Genomic DNA, 20,014 nt, shown 5'->3' with positions numbered 1-20,014 from the left:
TTGAACACTAAAACAAATTTTTTAATTCCAAATTGATATTTGATGATTGCATCTTAGATTATATCCGATGCAGAGTATTTTATAAAGAATAACTTTTTTTCGTAAAACTGATACTAAAAAATTATCAATAGGTTCCAAGTTACGCAGACATACTGTATAAGAGCTAAAAAATTTTTTTTGTTGGACATTTATTATTGTTGAAGTTTATTATGAAATGTATTTTAGGTAAGTTTTACAGAAAAAAGTTTTGATCACTTTGTATAAACATTTTTTAGCTGGTAATTTTCGGTTTTTGTATTACATTTTTGTTAACTTTCTTAATTTTCTCAAAAAGAAATAGTCTATTTCATTTCTAAAGTAAAATAATTTAGTACATTTTAAAGATTGCATCCTAAGCTTTAAAAACGTACTTATAAAACTGTAATAGATCTGTTCAAACTTGAGTAATACCGTCTTAAAGTGGTGGTAATTCTATAGAACTACGAAGATTTCAAAAATTACATTTTTGAGACGTCATATCATTTGAATTCAATTTTTGAGATTTTTTTAACGAAACATCATTTAGTACGATGCTTGAAAGGTAAGTTGTGCAAAATTGATAGTTTTATAAGAAAAATTGTATTAGTTACACATTTTTAAATCATTTTTAACCAAATTTCATGTAAGGCTCAATTTCCGCCCCCACCGTACTTTGCCCATACAGCGTATTTCTTTTTATTGTAACCATAAGATAGCTTAATTATTCTTCTTTTATGTTCAATTAGTAAAATTTCATTTGATCCATTAGTTAAAGAAGTACATTAAAATAACTCAACCGTGCACTTCGCCGTACGCTAGTTTACAGTGCGCTAATGTTTGTGAGAAGGGTGACTTTAGCGTTATAAATAAAAAATTATAGAAGATACAGATTTAATTTTAGAAAATTCTTTATATAAGATTTTTTTGTAAAATTTTCTGAATTTTTCAATGGTTAAGTCAGTTTTGTTCTAAAATTTATATTTTCGGAGTTATTTGAAAAAACATCAAACTTCGTAGTTCATTTGTTTAATAAAAAATTAAGCACCCATTTCGCGAGTAGAACTTTTTGATATGTTGTTTATTAAACATTTCTTAATGAGATTATAAAAAGTTCTATCTTGTTTGATTTTTTCCGAAGTTAAAATCTATATGCACTCCCCTATTTAGCTTATTTTAAAAAGTTATGACCGAAAAAATAAGGCGCACTCAAAAGTACTATTGGTAACTAACTACCAAAAAAAATCTAAACGTGGTGGGAGGCTAAGGAATAAATATTAACCCATACTATATTACTGAAAATTAGAGATGCATCAAGTCAAACTAGTTTGATTTTATTCAACAAACTTGACTTGACTTGAAAATCAAACTTTTTTTGTAAAAAAAGTTTGACTTGACTTGATTTCGATATCTTTAGGTTTGACTTGAAATCAAACTTCTTCAAACAGTTTGAAGTTTGAATATCATATTGGCAACGTGTTTATTTCCAATTCTAAGAATTGAGAGCGTACGGATTTTGTTGTGACTTATTTGGATAGGTCTGAATCTGTACTCTACTACTCCGCAAATTAGTTTGTAGTTCATATTTAGACGTCCACGTTTGGCTTTTTTATTACGTTCGTTTTGAAGTGTGTGGCTTTGGGAGATAATATCTGAATTTGGATATTTTTCGGTTTAGAATAAGTACCAGAACAAATTGAGTCTGATATTGAAGGTATTCCCACTGCAAAAATTAAGAGAAACAATCTGTAGTCGAAGCAGTATTAATTAAGAAAAATAAATATAAATATACTGATTTATTTGATGTTGCTGCAGGTGATTTCAAAACAATGAAAATTGTAAAGTGCATACATATAGTCCGTCCGCTATAACTTTTCCCATGCGGTACGATTCATTTTCAATCAAATTAAGTCAAAACAGAAAGTGAAACGTACGCCGATGTGTGTAGTATATAGTATACAGTATACAAAATGTATATACACATTGACGTTCGTTTCAATTTATGTTTTGACTTAATTTGATTGAAAATGAATCGTACCGCATGGGAAAAGTTATAGCGGACGGACTATACTTCTATTATCTAAAAATAAAAAACAGCGTTACAAAATCACAAACAGTGAACTAATTCTTTAAAATGACGGCGTTATGCATACTCGACCAAGTGCCATTAAAATCGAGATAACAGCGGATTCTGGTGACGCATAGCTAAAACTATCTTGGAATAATCCCTGTTATTGTCACGTTAACGGTTACTAAGAAAAACAAAAATAAACCAAGCGACATTTTGTCTATTAAGGGTTTTTAGTTTTGCATAACAAGACTATATTCATAACTGCCATTCTTAACTGCCATTCATAAATGCCATATATTCATAACTGCCATTCATAACAGTTTCGCAATTGTAGACTACTAGTAAGCTACTACTAGTAAGCGCCGACTAACCGTCTTTGGTCTGTTTATGCTAAACTAAGCGTTTGGCCAGAATAACATTTTTGTCCCCATTAATGTACACATTAATTTTGAAGTTTCGGTAAAAAAATTATGGAATTTTTTTAAAGTGAAAATGTTGTGTTTATATATAATTAATGTTGTTCTGAAGCTATTTTTTTGTGGCATTTTTATAATAAATTACTTTTAATGGTAAATAAGCCACAATTTTACCAAAAAAATTATTTTATTAACGTTTCGAAGCCCAAATCGGGTTTCGTTGTCAAAATACAAAATACTACGTTAATAAAATCATTTTTTTGGTAAAATTGTGGCTTATTTCCCATTAAAAGTAATTTATTATATATAATTAAATTGGAAAATACAAATAATCTATATAAAATCTATATATTATATCTAACGTGCTATGTACTAAGAGTATGGTATAAGTCATAAAATGGACCTTTCGGGATTCTTCTATATTTTGAATGTTTATTCATTATTTCTGTACTAAGAGTATAAGTCAATAGCCTGTTTTTCATGTATAAATATTGATTTTATTCCAACAGTACAACTTTTAATTTCAAAAGTCTGCTTTGTATTAAGAGTACAAGTCAACGTATACTGTTAGTACCTTCCGCTTTCACTTTACGCAGCTTGACTGTACCACTATACTTCACACCACATGTTATGAGATTCTGGGGCATTTGTATTGAAAAAATGTAGATAATCCAAATTTGACCATAAAATTTCTAGGAATTAACATGCTTAAAAAGGGGTTGGTACGAAAACAGATTTTTGAGGTTCTTTGTTTTCTTCCTTTTGAACTTTTCTAAACCTTTTTTTATGACTTTCGTTCTGTCGTTGAAGACGGTGCCGCTGTTTATTGTTATCGGTTATAAAAGCAGAAAATTATAAAAATAGCTAGATCCCATTTAAACCAAAAACTGTTCATTTAGTATTTTTTTTATTTAATTTTGTTGTGCGTGCTTAATAGCTATTTGTATAACAAGGGAGGAAAGTGCTACTTTTCCTCCCGAGAATGAAGTTTACGTATGCAGTAGTCATATTAGTATGCAGTAATCATTCAAGGGAGGAAAAGACACTTTACTCCCATGTTATACATATGGTTTTTCCACCTTCCTCAAATTAATAACAAGTCATTTTTCATTTTTACTTAATTTATTTATGTAACTAACCAACAAAATTTATTAAAACTAAAACTAACAAGTAGGTACAATATAATTGTCAACTGTCAAATATAAATCAAATTATTAATGTAAAATTGTTAAATCAAAATAACAATTTACTGTTTTTTGCCATTCTGCAAGATACAGAGTGTTTTATAAATAAACGTTAAAATGTATAGATACTTACGTAATAGAAAATAGATATTGTACAGGGCGTCAATAAGTTATATTTCATGAATGAAATACCATGATGTCACTTTTTCTTTTTCTCCCTAGGGAGGAAAAGTACAACTTTGCTCCCTACAATCAGGTCCGGAAAAGTATACTTTCGGTAGAGGTAGGTGGAAAAATAGTTTACTGTGAAAGTGTCAGTGTTCTATTGTACATAATTTTTAAAAATTAGTAGAGGGAAATAAATAGGTACTAAAATTATTGGAAATAAAGGATGATTTATATGGCACTCAATGTATTATTACCTAAATTTCTTATCTTAATTGGCAACTGACATGTCTATCTCAACAAAAAAATATATCTACGAAATAAATTATTTTTCAAACTCTTTCAAACTAGTTTGGCAAACAGTTTGAATTTTCAAACCTGTACGATTGACCAGTTTGATTTGACTTGAATTATTTGTTAGAGGGATTGACTTGAGTTTGACTTGAAATTAAGTCAAACTCAAGTCAAGTTCAAACATTCAAGTCAAACTTGTGCAACTCTACTGAAAATTGAGGAACCACAGAAGAGAAACTTGTGTAGTTCACAGCGAAAATAAATAATTGTTTTTAGTTTTAATAATTTAACATTTTGTTTCTTACCTCAAACATGAACGTATCAACTTCTGCTCTGATATCTTCGTCAGGAATATCTTCTCCATTTTCTTTTGCTTGTAATAACATATCTAGCAAACCTACTCGGTTCTTGATTCCTGAATCATCTGAGTTCTGTTCTTGATCGAGTTTGTGAGTTTTGTATTCTTCCTTTCGGGCTTTAATTATGTTGTCCGTAAACGTATGAAGAATTTTCAAAGTTTCTGAGTATTCTTTATAATATTTCGAGAGTCTGAATAATACCGGGTTACGCAACCACGCGGAAAAAAATCTGACTACGAATATTTCTAAAAATCTTCCCAGAGCTTGCACGTATTCTCGGTTTCCGTTACGTTGAACATTCAGGCATGTACCAAAGGCAGTTTCTAGAATGAAAAGGCTTAAATAATACAATTCAAAGTTTTATTTTAATTAAATTAAAAATACTTAATATTAAAAATAAAACTTTTATTGAGACCAAGTTTCTGGTAACGCCTTCGTGGTTTCTATTATTCACAAACCAACTGAATGCTGAAATCAATGAAGACCTGGGGAGATCTATAATTTGCATCTCACTTCCTGTCTGTTCAGCGTGGCAAATTTCCAACGAAAACTTCGTCCTGATACTCAGTTAGGAGTAAGACTAATAGAAAATAATAATTTCGCTGTAAAACGAAATCAAGGGACATCTTTTCGAAATCAAGAGACATATTTCAGTTCGTTCAGAGAGCGTCATAAACACTCTTACCGGTTTCAAGCTCCTGAGCTTTCTTTAGACAGTGTATACGTTACCGGCCTTCAGGACAAACTAGTTTGGCCTGGGCCAAACTAGTTTGTCCTAAGCGCGTCAGGATAAACTAGTATGGCCTAGGCCAAACTAGTTTATCCTATCGCGCGCAGGTCAAACTAGTTTATCCTGAAGTGTATGTTTTTATATCAGGATAAACTAGTTTAGCCTAGTCTCAACCAATTTAATCTAGTGGAAAGTAATTGATTACAGATTGGTTGCTGATTTAAACGTAAGTTTAGAAGACCCTATTAAGGGTTGTAAGACTTTTAAGTATTTAGGGTAAATGATAAACTGAGATGGCACTTGTATGAAAGATATAGAAATGAAAATAGTACGGGGAAAACAAGCCACGGAAGCCCTCCATGGAGTGATATGGAAGAACACTCTAACTAAAGAAAACAAAAAAGGACTTTTCAGGGCATAGTGCTGAATACTCTACAAGAGCGGAAGAATGGCCAGTGACAACAATAATACGAAATAAAATACGAACAGTTGAATTGGAGTTTATGAGAAAGTGTCTAAAAATCACCAGGTAGGGTAGAATAGAAACAGAGGAAATATAAAACGGAATAGAAGTAGAAAGCTCAATTACAAAAAAGTTGTGGTAGTATAAGTAGAGCCCTGAGGGCAAATGGTACGGGCATTTACAAAGAATGCCGGAGCACAGGTGGCCGAAAAGATTACTGTACTGGGACCCGCGGGAAGGAAGACTGAGACAAAGACCTGCTGTGAGATGGAAAATTCACATAGGAAATGTTATGATAGAGACCTCAGAGCTGGCGACTGGGAGAATAGAGTGCTATGGAAAACCAAAACGGCAAACTCATAATGGGAAAAAGCCAAGAAGAAGAAAGTAATTCAGCGAACTAGTACTACTTAATATAAATAATAAATTGAATAAAATACTTTGTTCTTGGAAAAATAATCATTTTTATTAAAATTATAATTATTCGTAACAAACAAACAATAATATTGAGTTATATTCGCGATCGGACGGACAGACGGACAAATATCCTAGGTCAAATTTCTCACCTTTAGTACCATCCTTGGATTATAAGCTTTCTTTTGACACCTCATTTGTCATTCTACCTAGTATAATGACGGAAGAGTTGAGTTCACGGACAGGCGGACAAACGGACGGACAGACATACGTGGATAATTCAACGTTTTCACATTCTTTCAAATTTGGTGAAAACAACATTAATTCGTACTCGATTTTATTCCTAAGTGTATCTTTTCTTTTAATTTTTGGAGAAAACCTCATCCTTTTATTTATTATTTTTTATATTACTTAATTATACAAGAATATATTGGTTTATAGCATGTATCTTCATTCGATGTATCATATATGATACAATACATATATCGATGTATAATTTTTTTGCCATCCCTGTTGGGACATGATTTGGGAATTCCCCGCATGTAAAAGTCCTTACATGTTCGCTAAATTACTTTCGACTCGTCTAAATTGGTTTAGACTAGGCCGTACTAGTTTATCCTGAAGTGTGAATCTTTATTATATCAGGATAAACTATTTTGGCCTAGGCCAAACTATTTTGGCCTAGGCCAAACTTGTTTGGTCTGAAGTGTTTGTATTTATATCAGGATAAACTAGTTTGGCCTAGGACAAACTAGTTTGGCCTACGCGCGATAGGACAAACTAGTTTGGCTTAGGCCATACTAGTTTATCCTAACGCGCTTAGGACAAACTAGTTTGGAGTAGTTTGGCCTAGGCCAAACTAGTTTGTCCTGAAATCGGGTTTGGCCGGTAACATATACGGGGTGTTTGGTAAAGAATGGGCCATAGCTTAACCCTACATTCCTGAGGTTAAAATAGGTCGATTTAGGCTAACTTACCTTAGTACAAAAGTTGATAATAACCGAAATACAGGGTGTCAAAGCTAAACTTTTAATTTATTTATTTTTGAATATTGCCTGACAGGCATGGGACAACAACACGAAATTTGGTAAGTGGTGCTAGGATTGTACAATCTACTAAATTATGTTAAATAAACGTTTCTGGCTACTACCAGAGGCGTACGAAGGGAAAACGTGAATGGTTGGCCCTTCCCAAATTCTACGCCACTGGCGCAATTGCTATTTTAGTGCAATTTTTTGATTCTCCAATACTTTTTATGTAAAAAACATACTCTTTATTTGTAACGATAAAGCCATTAGTTTTCGAGATATTTGAAGCTAAAAACGAATGGGCATAATACATTAATCAAAATAAGTGTGCCTTTTCATTTTTAACTTTAAATATCTCGAAAACTAATGACTTTATCGTTACGAATGAAGAGTATATTATTTGCATAGAAAGTATTGGCGAATCTAAAAATTGAATCAGTGGCGTAGAATTTGTGAAGGATTAGCCATTTACTTTCCCCTGTCATACGCCTCTGGTAGTAGCCAGAAACGATTATTTAACATAATTTAGTAGGTTGTACAGTGCCTACACTTTCTGCCAAGTATCACACGGATATGTCAAATTATTTTAAAGTATTCTTTTTTTTAATTATTTATTCTTTATTTAAAACTTTAAGAACTATGTGTGCCCGGTACTATAAAACTATTCGACATATCCTTATCTTCTTCTTCAAGTGCCATCTCCGTGACGGAGGTCGGCATTCATCATAGCTATTCGGACCTCGGAGACGGCTGCTCTGAAAAGTTCGTTTGATGTACATCCGTACCATTCTCTCAGGTTGCGCAGCCACGATATTCTGCGTCTCCCTATGCTTTTTTTTCCTTGAATCTTTCCCTGCATAATGAGTTGGAGCAAGCTGTATCTCTCTCCACGTGTAACATGTCCGAGATACTCCAATTTTCTGGTTTTAATTGTATTTAAGACTTCTATTTCTTTATTCATCTTTCTCAGAACCTCTTTGTTTGTGACGTGTTCTGTCCATGACATCTTTAGAATTCTTCTATATACCCACATCTCGAATGATTCCAGTTTTTTCATTGATGCCGCATTCAGGGTCCAAGCTTCCATTCCGTAAAACAGAGTCGAGAAAACGTAGCACGTAGCCAACCTTATTCTTAGCTCTAACCTTAGATCTCTTGTGCAGAGCACTTTTCTCATTTTGTTAAAATTCGCTCTAGCCTTTTCTATTCTAATTTTAATCTCCTGGAAGTAATCATTTGTGGAGTTGATCATTGTTCCAAGATATGCATATTGGTCTACTTGTTCGACGTTGGTTCCGTTTATGAGGAGATTCTCGTTATTTCCTTGAGTTTTAGATATTCTCATAAATTTTGTCTTCTTGATGTTCATTGTTAAACCGTATTCTTGGCTATATGTCGCTATTCTGTTAACCAGCCTCTGAAGATCTTCAATATTTTCGGCTAAGACGACAGTGTCATCCGCATATCTAATATTGTTAATGGGAACTCCGTTCACCTTTATTCCAGCTGTTTCACCCTCAAGAGCTTGTTTTAGGATCTCTTCCGAGTAGGCATTAAAGAGAACTGGAGACAATACGCATCCCTGTCTCACCCCACGTCTAATTTCAATTTCCTCTGACAACTGTTCGTTAACACGTACTTTTGCTCGCTGCTTATAGTATAAATTAGATATGATCCTGAGGTCATTGTAGTCTATATTCTTTAATTTCAGGACATTCATTAATTGTTCATGTCGTACTCTATCGAAAGCTTTATTATAGTCAATAAAACAGACATATATATCTTGATTGACGTCTAGGCACCTTTGTATTAGGATATTAAGTGAGAAAAGAGCTTCACGCGTTCCTAGGCCTTTGCGAAACCCAAATTGTGTATCATTAATATCTATGTCCAATTTATGCTATATTCGGTTATGGATGACTTTCAGTAGCAACTTCAGCACATGGGACTTCAAGCTGATGGTGCGGTAATCGGCGCATTCTCTTGCGTTTTTCTTTTTGGGGAGACAAACAAAGATGGACGTTAACCATTCCTTGGGTAATACGCCTGAGCTATAAATTTGGTTCAAAAGTATATCTAGAACATCAATGTGCTGTTCATCTATAATTTTTATTAATTCGATAGGAAGCATGTCAGGACCAGGGCTTTTTCCATTCTTCATTGTTTTTAATGCGTGTGCTAGTTCTTCTTTTGTGATATCTGGACCTATTTCTTCTGAAGTAAGTTCTATGTTTTCCAGGTCTCCTCTTTCATCATCATCGAACAGTTCATCTATGTATTCTGCCCAGCGTTGTACTTTCTCATCGGTCTGTGTTATAGTAATCCCGTGTCGATCCAGAAGTGCACCAGTGAGATTTTGTTTTCTTAGCCCTGCCATTTCTTTTACTTTCTTGTGTAGATTAAATAGATCGTATCTTTTTTGAAGGTCCTCGATCTCTTTGCATTTATCTTCAAAGTATTTTTCTTTTGCCTGCTTTATCATCATTCTTATCTGGTGGTTAATCTCCCTGTATTTATTGTTATCTTTGTTCTTATGTTGTCTCCGTTGTTCCATCATATTGAGTATCTCGTCGTTCATCCATTCTTTATTTCTTTTTGTAGAAGTCTGCAGTATTTCTTTGCACGTTTCTAGTAGGCAATGTTTTAGTCGATCCCAGTGCTCGTCAATATCATTGGTGTCTATGTTCAGTTTGCTACAGTCCATATGCAGTTCATGTTGGAGGCATTCTTTTATATCTTGTTGTTTAAGCTTACTTGTGTCTATTGTATGAGTTCTTTGATGTATTTTAATGTTTTTAAGTGTGAATGTAATCCTGGCGATAAGTGGGTTATGATCTGAGGCCACGTCTGCTCCGGGATATGCTTTCACAGCTTTAACAGCATTACGGTATCTTTCATTTATCATAATGTAGTCTATCTGGTTCCTAACTACTTTCTCCGATGTATCTGCGGGCGATCGCCATGTATAGAGTCGTCTGTTTGGTAGCTTGAAGAATGTGTTTGTAATAATCAAATTCTGCTCTTGGCAAAATTGTATTAGACGATCTCCTCTCTCGTTACGATTTCCCAGACCATAATTTCCCACACACCTTCCGCTTTGCCCCCTTCCAATCTTTGCGTTGAGATCACCTAGGACTATCGTGATTTCTCTAGTTTTCGTTATTTTCAGTGCCTCTTCGATATCCCGATAAAACAACTCAACCTCTTCTTCGTAGGCATTCGCCGTAGGAGCATACACTTGTAAGTTCAATCTGGCGTGAGATGTCACTAACTTTAATGCCATTACTCTTTCTGAGATAGGGAAAAAGCCTTCTACTGCTCTATTAGATTTTTTATTAACTATGACTGCCACGCCGTGTGGATGTTGATTGTCCTCGCTACCGGAATAATATATTGTGGCTTCATTTGTTGAGAAACAACCTGAGTTGGGCCACCTGGCTTCACTGATACCCAGTACATCAATATTCAACCTGTTCATATCTTGAATAATATTGTGCATCTTACCAGGCTGAAACATACTCTGAACATTCCAGGTTCCAATTCTTGTGTTTGACAGTCTTATTCTTTCGCCTCCGTTCTTCTGACAAGGATTTCGCTGATTAACGACCTGAGAGGCCTTGTCTTTTCCTCCCCTGCCGGATCTTGGCTTCCGAGGACCATGATCGGTAACGCCGTTATTGGTTACTAAGACCATGATGATTGTACTAGGGATATCCATAGGGATCTTTAATGTAGTGGTTTCCCCTTGCCTTCTACATCCTTATGCCGTTGACCATGCTTTTGATTCCTCCGCCTTCGAGGCCGATTTCTCAACCCCAGGACAAAAGGGTGCCCTACCACTTTCCAACTCATCCGCCCAAAGCCGTTGGTCAGAAAGTGGGGGATTGCTTATACCGGCAATCATTCGGTGAATAGGGGTAGGATATAAAGGTCGTGGAAATTGGGGTGTATGGGAGGAGAGGTTAAGGACCTGACATCTCCTGGGGCTTGGGATAGAGGGGAAAGTCAGTAGCTAGCGTAGGGCAAGGACGCCATTCCTTGTAGCAGCCTGTCTTCTACCGGGGTCGTAGAAAAGTGCTACCCGCTACCTGATATCCTTATGGTACTTGGCAAAAAGTGTAGGTCCTGTACACCCAACTAAATTATGTTAAATAATCGTTTGTGGTTAATATCAGAGACGTACGACAGGGGAAAGTGAATGGTTGACCCTTCCCAAATTCTACGCCACTGATGAAACTGCTATTTTAGCATAATTGTTAGATTCTCCAATACTTTCTGTGCAAATAATATACTCTACATTCGTAACGATAAAGTCATTAGTTTTCGAGATATTTGAAGTTAGAAATGAAAAGGCACACTTATTTTTAATTAATGCATTATGCTCCTTCGTTTTTTGCTTCAAATATCTCGAAAAGTAATGGCTTTATCGTTACAAATGAACGGTATATTTCTTACATAGGAAGTATTGGATAATCAAAGAATTGCACTAAAATAGCAATTGCGCCAGTGGAGTAGAATTTGGGAAGGGTCAACCATTCACGTTCCCCCGTTGTACGCCTCTGGTAGTAGCCAGAAACGTTTGTTTAACATAATTTAGTAGGGTGTACAGTACCAGCACCATATACCAAATTTCGTGTTGTTGTCCCATGCCTGTCAGGAAATATTTAAAAATAAATAAAATAAAAGTTTAACTTTGACACCCTGTATTTCGGTTATTATCAACTTTTGTACTAAGGTAAGTTAGCTTAAATCGACCTATTTTAACGTTAGGAATCTGAGGTTAAGCTATGGCCCATTATTTTCCAAACACCCTGTATATGACTATCTTTGGACGAACTGAAACAAAGCCGACTCCTAGTATTGAATTACAACAAAATAACATGCTGTAGATGAGACGTGGCGACATCTGCATCAATCAATTCAAAGTTTTATTTTAATAAAGTTAAAAATAATATTAAAAATAAAACTTTTATTGAGACCAAGTTTCTGATAACGCCTTCGTGGATTCTATTATTTACAAAGGTAACACTTTACATTACAAAACTTATATCAAGTGGGGTGGCTTCTTTCCAATTACTGATTTCCCAGCCTATAATTTCTTATTCGAGCATTGCTATATGATTGAAACAAATTTTCATCGGAAGATGCAACGTTAGACCAAAAGTTGTCTGTACGCTTTATGAATTCATTACAAGATGCAACTAGTCTTCTCTTTTGACCCGTAGTCAAAAACGTGTATTGCGTTTATTCAGCTGGTTTAATCCTTCTACGTGTAGTGCGAATGCTACCCTGAAACGCACTCTTCGCTAGATTTTCGAGCTGTGGTAAAATGAGCATCTCTCAGATAATCTACTAATACCTCATCTATATTGGTCTGTGGAGATCTTCTGCCTTTTTGAACCACTCAACTGTGCTACATAGTGAAAATGTAGCCATATTCATTTTCCATATTTTTCCACATTAATTCTTCGAGTTTGGCAATGGCTCTTGTTTTTTGCGCATCATTTAAAGGAATTCTAGGTATTTTCGACGCATGTAATAGCTTTATATTTTATTTTTCAATACGCGCGAAATTTTTGTCAAGCACTTTGGCATTTGGTGTAAACTATTCAGTGACCGCAGCTGTATTTCGATTTGTTAATAATAATTTCCAGCCAACACTTTCTTGTTTTCCTTTTTAGTTTTCCCAATACCCTCGATTATATCTTTGTATTAGCTGGTAGCGTTAAACCATCCGCAAAAGATCTATTCGCAATTTTTATGACACTTCTTTAACTTTTTAAAATCGGCAGACGGGTGCCACTAACTTTCTAATCTAAGAAAAAGAAATAATAATGATAAATGTATAAAATAATTACCACAAATAGCATCCAGTGAAGCTAAATTAATATGTTCACTAAGTTCTATAGATTCATTTGAATTTTGTTTAACTTTCTTTTCCATAATTTCTGTCATAACAGTAAACGATTTGTTAAAAACCTTAACAAACTCTTCGAGGATTTTGAAATGAAAAGTTGGAGTTATCATTTTCCTTCTAAGCTTCCACTTTTTTCCTAAAAAGAAAAGAATATATTAAAAATTTATGCACTACATGTAGTCTAGGCGCCAGAGGGGTCACCGTGTCCGTTTCAATTCTGATAAACAAACTCAACGGTTTCTTATGGATTTTTGGCTGCTGATTACGAATTTCGAGGGTGGATTTCGATCCGAGTGGTCAAAAAATTATTATAAACAATTTAATTGCTTATAAATTGTTTATAAGGCTCTTGCTCATAAACTAAAATAGATAAAAAATAATGTTTCAAATAAAATTTGTTCGTTAATAAAAAACGAAGAAAAAACGTTTACTAAACTTAAATCCAACAATTATAACTCAAGATATTGTAAAATTAGTGCACAATGCAAATTGCAAAATAAGTATTTTTCGAAGCTCTATTGATAGTAACTCAGCTTCTACGCATGAAAATGAGCCTTAGAAGGTCTCAGTTTAAAGCTTCATTAATAGGCTTCCAAAGTTTGTTAAATTACTTTATCTTCATTTGTTTTAAAGTTATACCCGTTTAAAGTTATAATTTTCTTAAAAAAATTGTACATTAATTTGTTTATAAGGTTTCGAGTAAAATTGAGCTGTAAACATTTATACTTTAATTAACAATAATGATAGAAGAATTCAAAAGGAATAATTTGAACTTAAGAAAATGTTCGTAAGTTTATTTTTCGTATCGGCTCACAGTCAAGTATTTTTCGACGTTTTATCGATCGTAACGCGGCTTCTACGCATGCAAATAAGCCAATATTTGATATCCATATAAAAATGGATCGAGTTATTTTGCAGTATCATCATTGCATATAAAACGAGCATTAATGTTGTGGCGGCATACACACAATTGACGTGCCTTGATGATGCTGTAAAAGAACTAGATCCACTTTATATGAATACTATCCACTATCCACTGGATATCTATATGATATAGATTATATCTATATCTCGTCCAATTTACTTACCGTTGCACGTCATCCGCGCCATAGCCTGTGACACGATACCAACACGAAATATCTAGGCGGTAGGTGTGTTCCCCTTTAGAATCATTTTGATTCTAAAAAAGGACACACCCACCGCCTAAATATTTCGTGTTGGTATCGTGTCACAGGCTATGGCGCGGATGACGTGCAACGGTAAGTAAATTGGACGAGGTATATATCATATAGATAATTAGGCTCTGAAGCCCCAGAAAGTTTTAGTTTTACTGCCTACAAGAACAGACTTAGTACCTAACACCATGTAACTGTAAAAATTGCTCTAAGAACTTATACAGATGTAAAAAAGCTGAGATTCCCTGTATATCTCAATTCCGATGCATGAAACAAAAAGTTTGTAAAAACAGTATTAATAAATAATATCAACTTACTTTTTAGTTCTATTTTTGAAAGATTACTTTTTAATGTTTTTTTTTCTCATTTAGTAAAAAAAAATAGAAGGCAAAGTAAATAGAATGAAAGGTGATACGAGGTACAGTATGATGATTTAATTATAAGAATTATATGATAAAATTTTATTACGATCTTCAAAAATGGCAAATGAAGATGACGTATACATATGTATATACATAGAAATTATAATTTGCATCGAGAAGTTAGCGCGTGAACCTTTACGCGGTGAGCCGTTCTTTCGCCTCAGAGCGCACTATTAAAATATCGATATCTTAGCCAAAAATAAACTTACAAACATTTTCTTAAGCTTAAAATTTTCTTTTTGAGTCCTTCTATCATTATTGTTAATTAAGGTATAAATGTTTATAGCTTAAATTTGCTTGAAACCCTTATAAACAAATTAATATACAATTTGTTGTGTACAAATGGGTATAACTTTAAAACAAATGAAGATCAAGTAATTTAACAAACTCTGTTTGGAAGCCTATTATTGAAGCCTTAAAATGAGACCTTCTAAGGCTCATTTGAATGCGTAGAAGCCGAGCTACGATCGATAACGCTTCGAAAAATACTTATTTTGCAATTTGCAACTTGCATTGTGCACTCATTTTATAATATCTTGAGTTCTAATTGTTTGATTTAAGTTTACTAAACGTTTTTTTCTTCGTTTTTTATTAACGAACAAATTTTATTTGAAACATTCTTTTTATCTCTTTTAATTTATGACCCAGAGCCTTATAAACAATTTATAAACAATTAAATTGTTTATAACAATTTGTTGACCACTTGGATCGAAATCCACCCTCGAAATTCGTAAGCAGCAGCCGAAAATCTATAAGAAACCGTTGAGTTTGTCCATCAGAATTGAAAAGGACACGGTGACCTCTATTTGGCGACTAGACTAATGATGGTGCCGAAATATACATGATGATTTAAAGTCTATTCTTCTTCTTCTGCAATCCACTAATGGATGTTCGCGATCACGTTTGACCATTTTTCTCTATTCCTTGCAGTATGTATTAGGTCTCCTATGTTTCTTAGTCCTGTCCATTGTTTGACATTCCGGAGCCATGACATTTTCTTCCTGCCCACTCCCTTCTTCCTTCGACCTTTCCTTAAGTTAAGGTTTGCAGAAACTGGTAGCTTTCGTTTCTAATTAGGTGCCCCAGGTAGGGATGGCGGTTGTTGATAAAAAAACCGGTTTTCGGTTATGCCGGTTTTTTTTTTTACTTACGGTTTAACATTGCAATTATAACCGGTCAAAAAAAGCGGTTATTCCAAAAACCGGTTTTCGGTTTTTTAACCAATAGCAAATAGGTTAATAGCAATACTTAATAGGTTAAAATGTTACATCTCTTTAGTTTGCTCAATTTTCCTCCCGAAAAATTCCTTAACCATTTCAATGTATAAAAATTTTCCCAGGCGCCTTCAAGGTACCCCAATCTGGAAACTCTGATTCGTCGCTCGTTGTAGACAGCGTCGACGTGTATTGCGTTGTCAATTGGAATATTCCCAAAAGTGATGATCCTACCGATCTACCGAAATGTTCCTGGGATCTACCGAGTTTAAAAAAATATCCAAATGCACTTATATTTTTTTTTAAATAAATTCGACAACCCAATTCATCCTTTTGTATAATACCAATACCTTTTAAATACCCACTGTTTAAAAATTACATAATGGAGCTTCCTTATCATATTTCGGTATTCACAATCATAACATATCATACAAGAGTCTCAAGTACTCATAAACAATTACACGGGCTATACACTCTCGGCGAAGTTACTTCGCCAAAGTTGACCGAAGTCTACTTCGCGAGGAACACATTCAAGCGGTGCGATACCGACAAAGATCCCTTTGACTCGGACGCGCCAGACCGACAGATTTCGGAAGTAGAACGAAGTTAGGCAAAGTTACACAAGGTGGCCGTCTACACTTTCATACTTGTTGAACCTCGATCGACTTCGGCGAGAGTGAAGTGCGGGCTATGATGGTTGCAATATCGATTTCAAGCAGACCACTTACAGTTTTATGTAAATATTATCATCTAAATAACTCTTCAAAAACTATAATAAAACTTAATTGTTTCATAAAAGCTGTTGTGGCACTTTCGTCCAGTTCTTTATTAGTAAATAACATTTGAATTATGGTTGTTTGGGTTAATTACTTTGCATATTATTTATAATACTTATGATTGGGATCGAAACTAGATAGAAGTCTTTGGAATTTTTTCTCTGAATCAATTATTTTTTCCAAAAGGTAACTTATTCGGTTTTTCACCGGTTATTGCTGTAAAAAGAAAAAACCGGTTATAACCGGGACAAAAAAACAACCGGTAAAACCGGATCTGTTGCGAAATTAAAAAACCGGTTTTAGGTTATAACCGGTAGGTTTTTCCCATCCCTAGCCCCAGGTATGCCGTTTTTCTCTGTTTAATTGTGCATAGCAGTTGTCGTTCTGTACCAATTCTTCTCAGGATTTCTTCATTTGTTATTCGTGTATAAGTATATTTCTTCGTGTTTGTTAAAGTCTGCAGAATATTAAAATCTCGAAAAACTACGTAAATTTTTAAATAGACGTTTAAAATAAATCTGTATCGTTAAAAAAGATGGCATCAGTAGAATGCAGCAGACTTTGGTTGCGAATACATAAAGAAGAGGCGGATAACAAGAACATAACAAAAATAGATTGATGATAACAAAATGCCAAACGCATGTCTACACACTAGGGTAGAACGAAAAATTCGAAGTCATTATTTTTTATGGGGCTAGTGCGAAAAAGTTGTGTTGTGATGTATAATAAAACTGTAAGAAATCTTTTTTGTATTGGACCCTATCTTCAGGTTCCATATTAAATTAAAATTTTTGGAAATAAAAAAAAAAATTTTTTTTAAATTTATTTTTTTATCAGTTCTTTGAATCTAAATAATTGTTTTATGATACAATATACATTTTAAGATTGGTAGTCTGATTTTGGCATAATATTTCTAGGCTGCAACCTTGAACGAATAAAGTCATCCCTTGATTCTGCTCCACAAACAGCAGCTGATGCTTCAGTTACTAACTTAACAGTTCTTTTCACGGATTTTGTTTGACAAGGGCAGTTTAAGACCTCTATGTTGTTGTAATTCCCAGAATCAATCATATCTCTTACATCTTCATTGGAAATATGTTTTAGCAAAGGAGGAGCCGTAACTTTGAATCCAGAAATAGAAATTAAGTCATTATAATCTACAGCAATAAAATTTAATGTTGATATTTTGAATCTCCGGATCTTTTTTCTTTCTGACTTTCTCTAGCCTTCGGCACTCTGCGTAGTCCTAGCTCCCGTATATGTTTTCGTTCATCTTTCATCATACCGAGTAATGCATTTTCGGGATGGGCAAAATAAGCATTCCTTTGGATAACGACATCGACAATTTTTCTTTGGTCAACTGGTAGAAATCGTGAATAATGGATAATTCGCCATAAATGTTTTGAACCATCAGAATAGGTAGGATGCAGTTTTATATAGAACCAAACTGGTGCATACACTTTTTGGATGAAACTTGCTAACATAATTAATTGGGGCTGGGACATTCAGTTCCAACATACAATCGAAGCAACCGATTATCAAGTGTCAGCCACCTTGCGTGTGATATTTTCTAAGGTTTTTTAAGGCTCAAATCATTAGGACATTTTCCCGCAGCAACTGCTTGACTGATTTGGTACAAGTACTTCGGATTGGTGCTAAGGTCTGTTGTTTATAATAATATTGCTAGGTTGTTTTCTATTGCGACAATATCGACAACAGCCTTCTCTTCACAGCGTTCCAGAAGTTTCCCTATTGACCCTGAAAAACCAAGTGGCCCACTGGTGCGTCAATCTAACTGTTGAATTAAATGACGTAAAGGTAGCTCATTGCAATGAAATAAGCATACTAGAGATTGAAGTGAAGTGTAGCAGTATTTGTGACGTAGATGGTTGGACTGTAACTGTTGACAAAGGAGCAATGATTTCTTCTTCATGATCATCTGCATCAGAAGAATTTGAGTCGAGACAAGCTTCTACTTATGGAAGGATTAGAGGAATCAACGGTACATGCTTTAAGAACAATTTCGTCAGTATTATATTTTTGAGAACTTGCCTTCGCCTTCATGGTTCTTTCCATTTTCTACCTTATTGCTGCAGATGCTGCAATATCCACTGGTCCAATTGCCATTTTTCGACAGGATCGTTGATCTTGAAGAAAAATTTTCTCATTTTGTTGTACTTTCTTGATTTTATTACAAGTACACACAACACGCACAGTTCCAGTCATGTTTCACTTGCAAGCCGCGATATTCAATAACTTTTTACACACCTTTCGAAACTGACAAATCTTTTCCATTTATGAATCAGATGCTTGCTGAGTGTTTGTGTACTTATCGCTTAAGATTTTGATACTCTGTATAAATATTTTTAATCACATCTTGAATGCACTTATGCGATAATGTTGGAATAGAAGCTTTTATTCATATTTGTTCTACTTTCGTTGCAACGGCATTCAAGACGTCGGAGATAGATGGATGTTTATTATTATTTGTCAACTAAGTTCATTACGAATAAAGAGAAAGCACTTTAGAATGTCACACTTAGTTGGTAAGACAGGATCATTGAAATTTGATTAGAGCCATATTGGATTTTTCGACAAAAATAATTTTTTTGTTTTTTCATTTTTCAAATCAAATATGTAACCTCAAGATATTTTTTTATTTCAAAATGCTCTCGTACCAATTGTTTTCATCACCTGACACTCAACATGAACATATCCACGCAGGAAACAAAATGCATTACCATTGCGAAATACGCAATTAGATTCAAGTTAGTGCTAGAGGGGAAATCCATAGAACAGCTCAACCAGTTCAAATATCTAGATGTAGAGTTATCAAGTTATAATGACCCAGCTAGAGACCTAAGAGGACAAATTAACAAGGCCGATGTCTTGTCCGGATGTTTGAGAGATGTGGTCTCGAATAACCCGTATATGAGAATGGACAGCAAAGTTAGAATTTATAAAACTTACATCAGACCTGTTATGACCTATAGCATTGAATCAAGAGAAGACACCAATAAAACCAAAAGCATGCTACGAACAGCCGAAATGAAGACACTAAGAGCAATAGCAGGGAAGACAAGAAGTGATAGAATACGAAACAACATCATCAGGGAACAATGTGGCGTGCAAGATGTAGTCAGATGGGGCAGGCAAAGACGAAGAGAATGGTTCAGTCATGTAAAAAGAATGTAAGAGCATAGACTACCAAGAATTGCTCTAGAAAGAAAACCAGCAGGCAAGCGTCCACCGGGGAGACCACCAAAAAGATGGAGAGATAGCTGGCAGTCTACCTCTCAAGAAATACTTCAACGTCCGAATTAACAGATCGACAGATCTACAACACAACAAGTATAAGAAGAAGAAGAAGA

General features: G+C 34.4%; 2 protein-coding genes across 2 annotated transcripts in view; one reads left to right on the top strand and one right to left on the bottom strand.

The window, feature by feature from the left end:
- Positions 1-20,014, top strand: part of LOC126889827 (uncharacterized) — a 787,508-nt gene that overhangs the window by 312,761 nt on the left and 454,733 nt on the right. The gene's annotated exons all lie outside the window — the stretch shown is intronic.
- LOC126889830 (cytochrome P450 4d2-like) overlaps positions 1-20,014 on the bottom strand; it is an 83,668-nt gene that overhangs the window by 37,105 nt on the left and 26,549 nt on the right. Inside the window, exons 3-4 of the mRNA XM_050658517.1 lie at positions 12,998-13,192; positions 4,451-4,827 (exon numbers count right to left, since the gene is read on the bottom strand). Coding sequence (XP_050514474.1) covers positions 4,451-4,827; positions 12,998-13,192 — 572 coding nt within the window. The remainder of the gene's footprint in view (positions 1-4,450; positions 4,828-12,997; positions 13,193-20,014) is intronic.

Source organism: Diabrotica virgifera, chromosome 8, assembly GCF_917563875.1.
Source record: "Diabrotica virgifera virgifera chromosome 8, PGI_DIABVI_V3a".
Taxonomy (NCBI): Eukaryota; Metazoa; Arthropoda; class Insecta; order Coleoptera; family Chrysomelidae; genus Diabrotica; species Diabrotica virgifera.
Note: the sequence above shows the minus strand (reverse complement) of the source record. Positions and strands in the feature narration are given on the sequence as shown.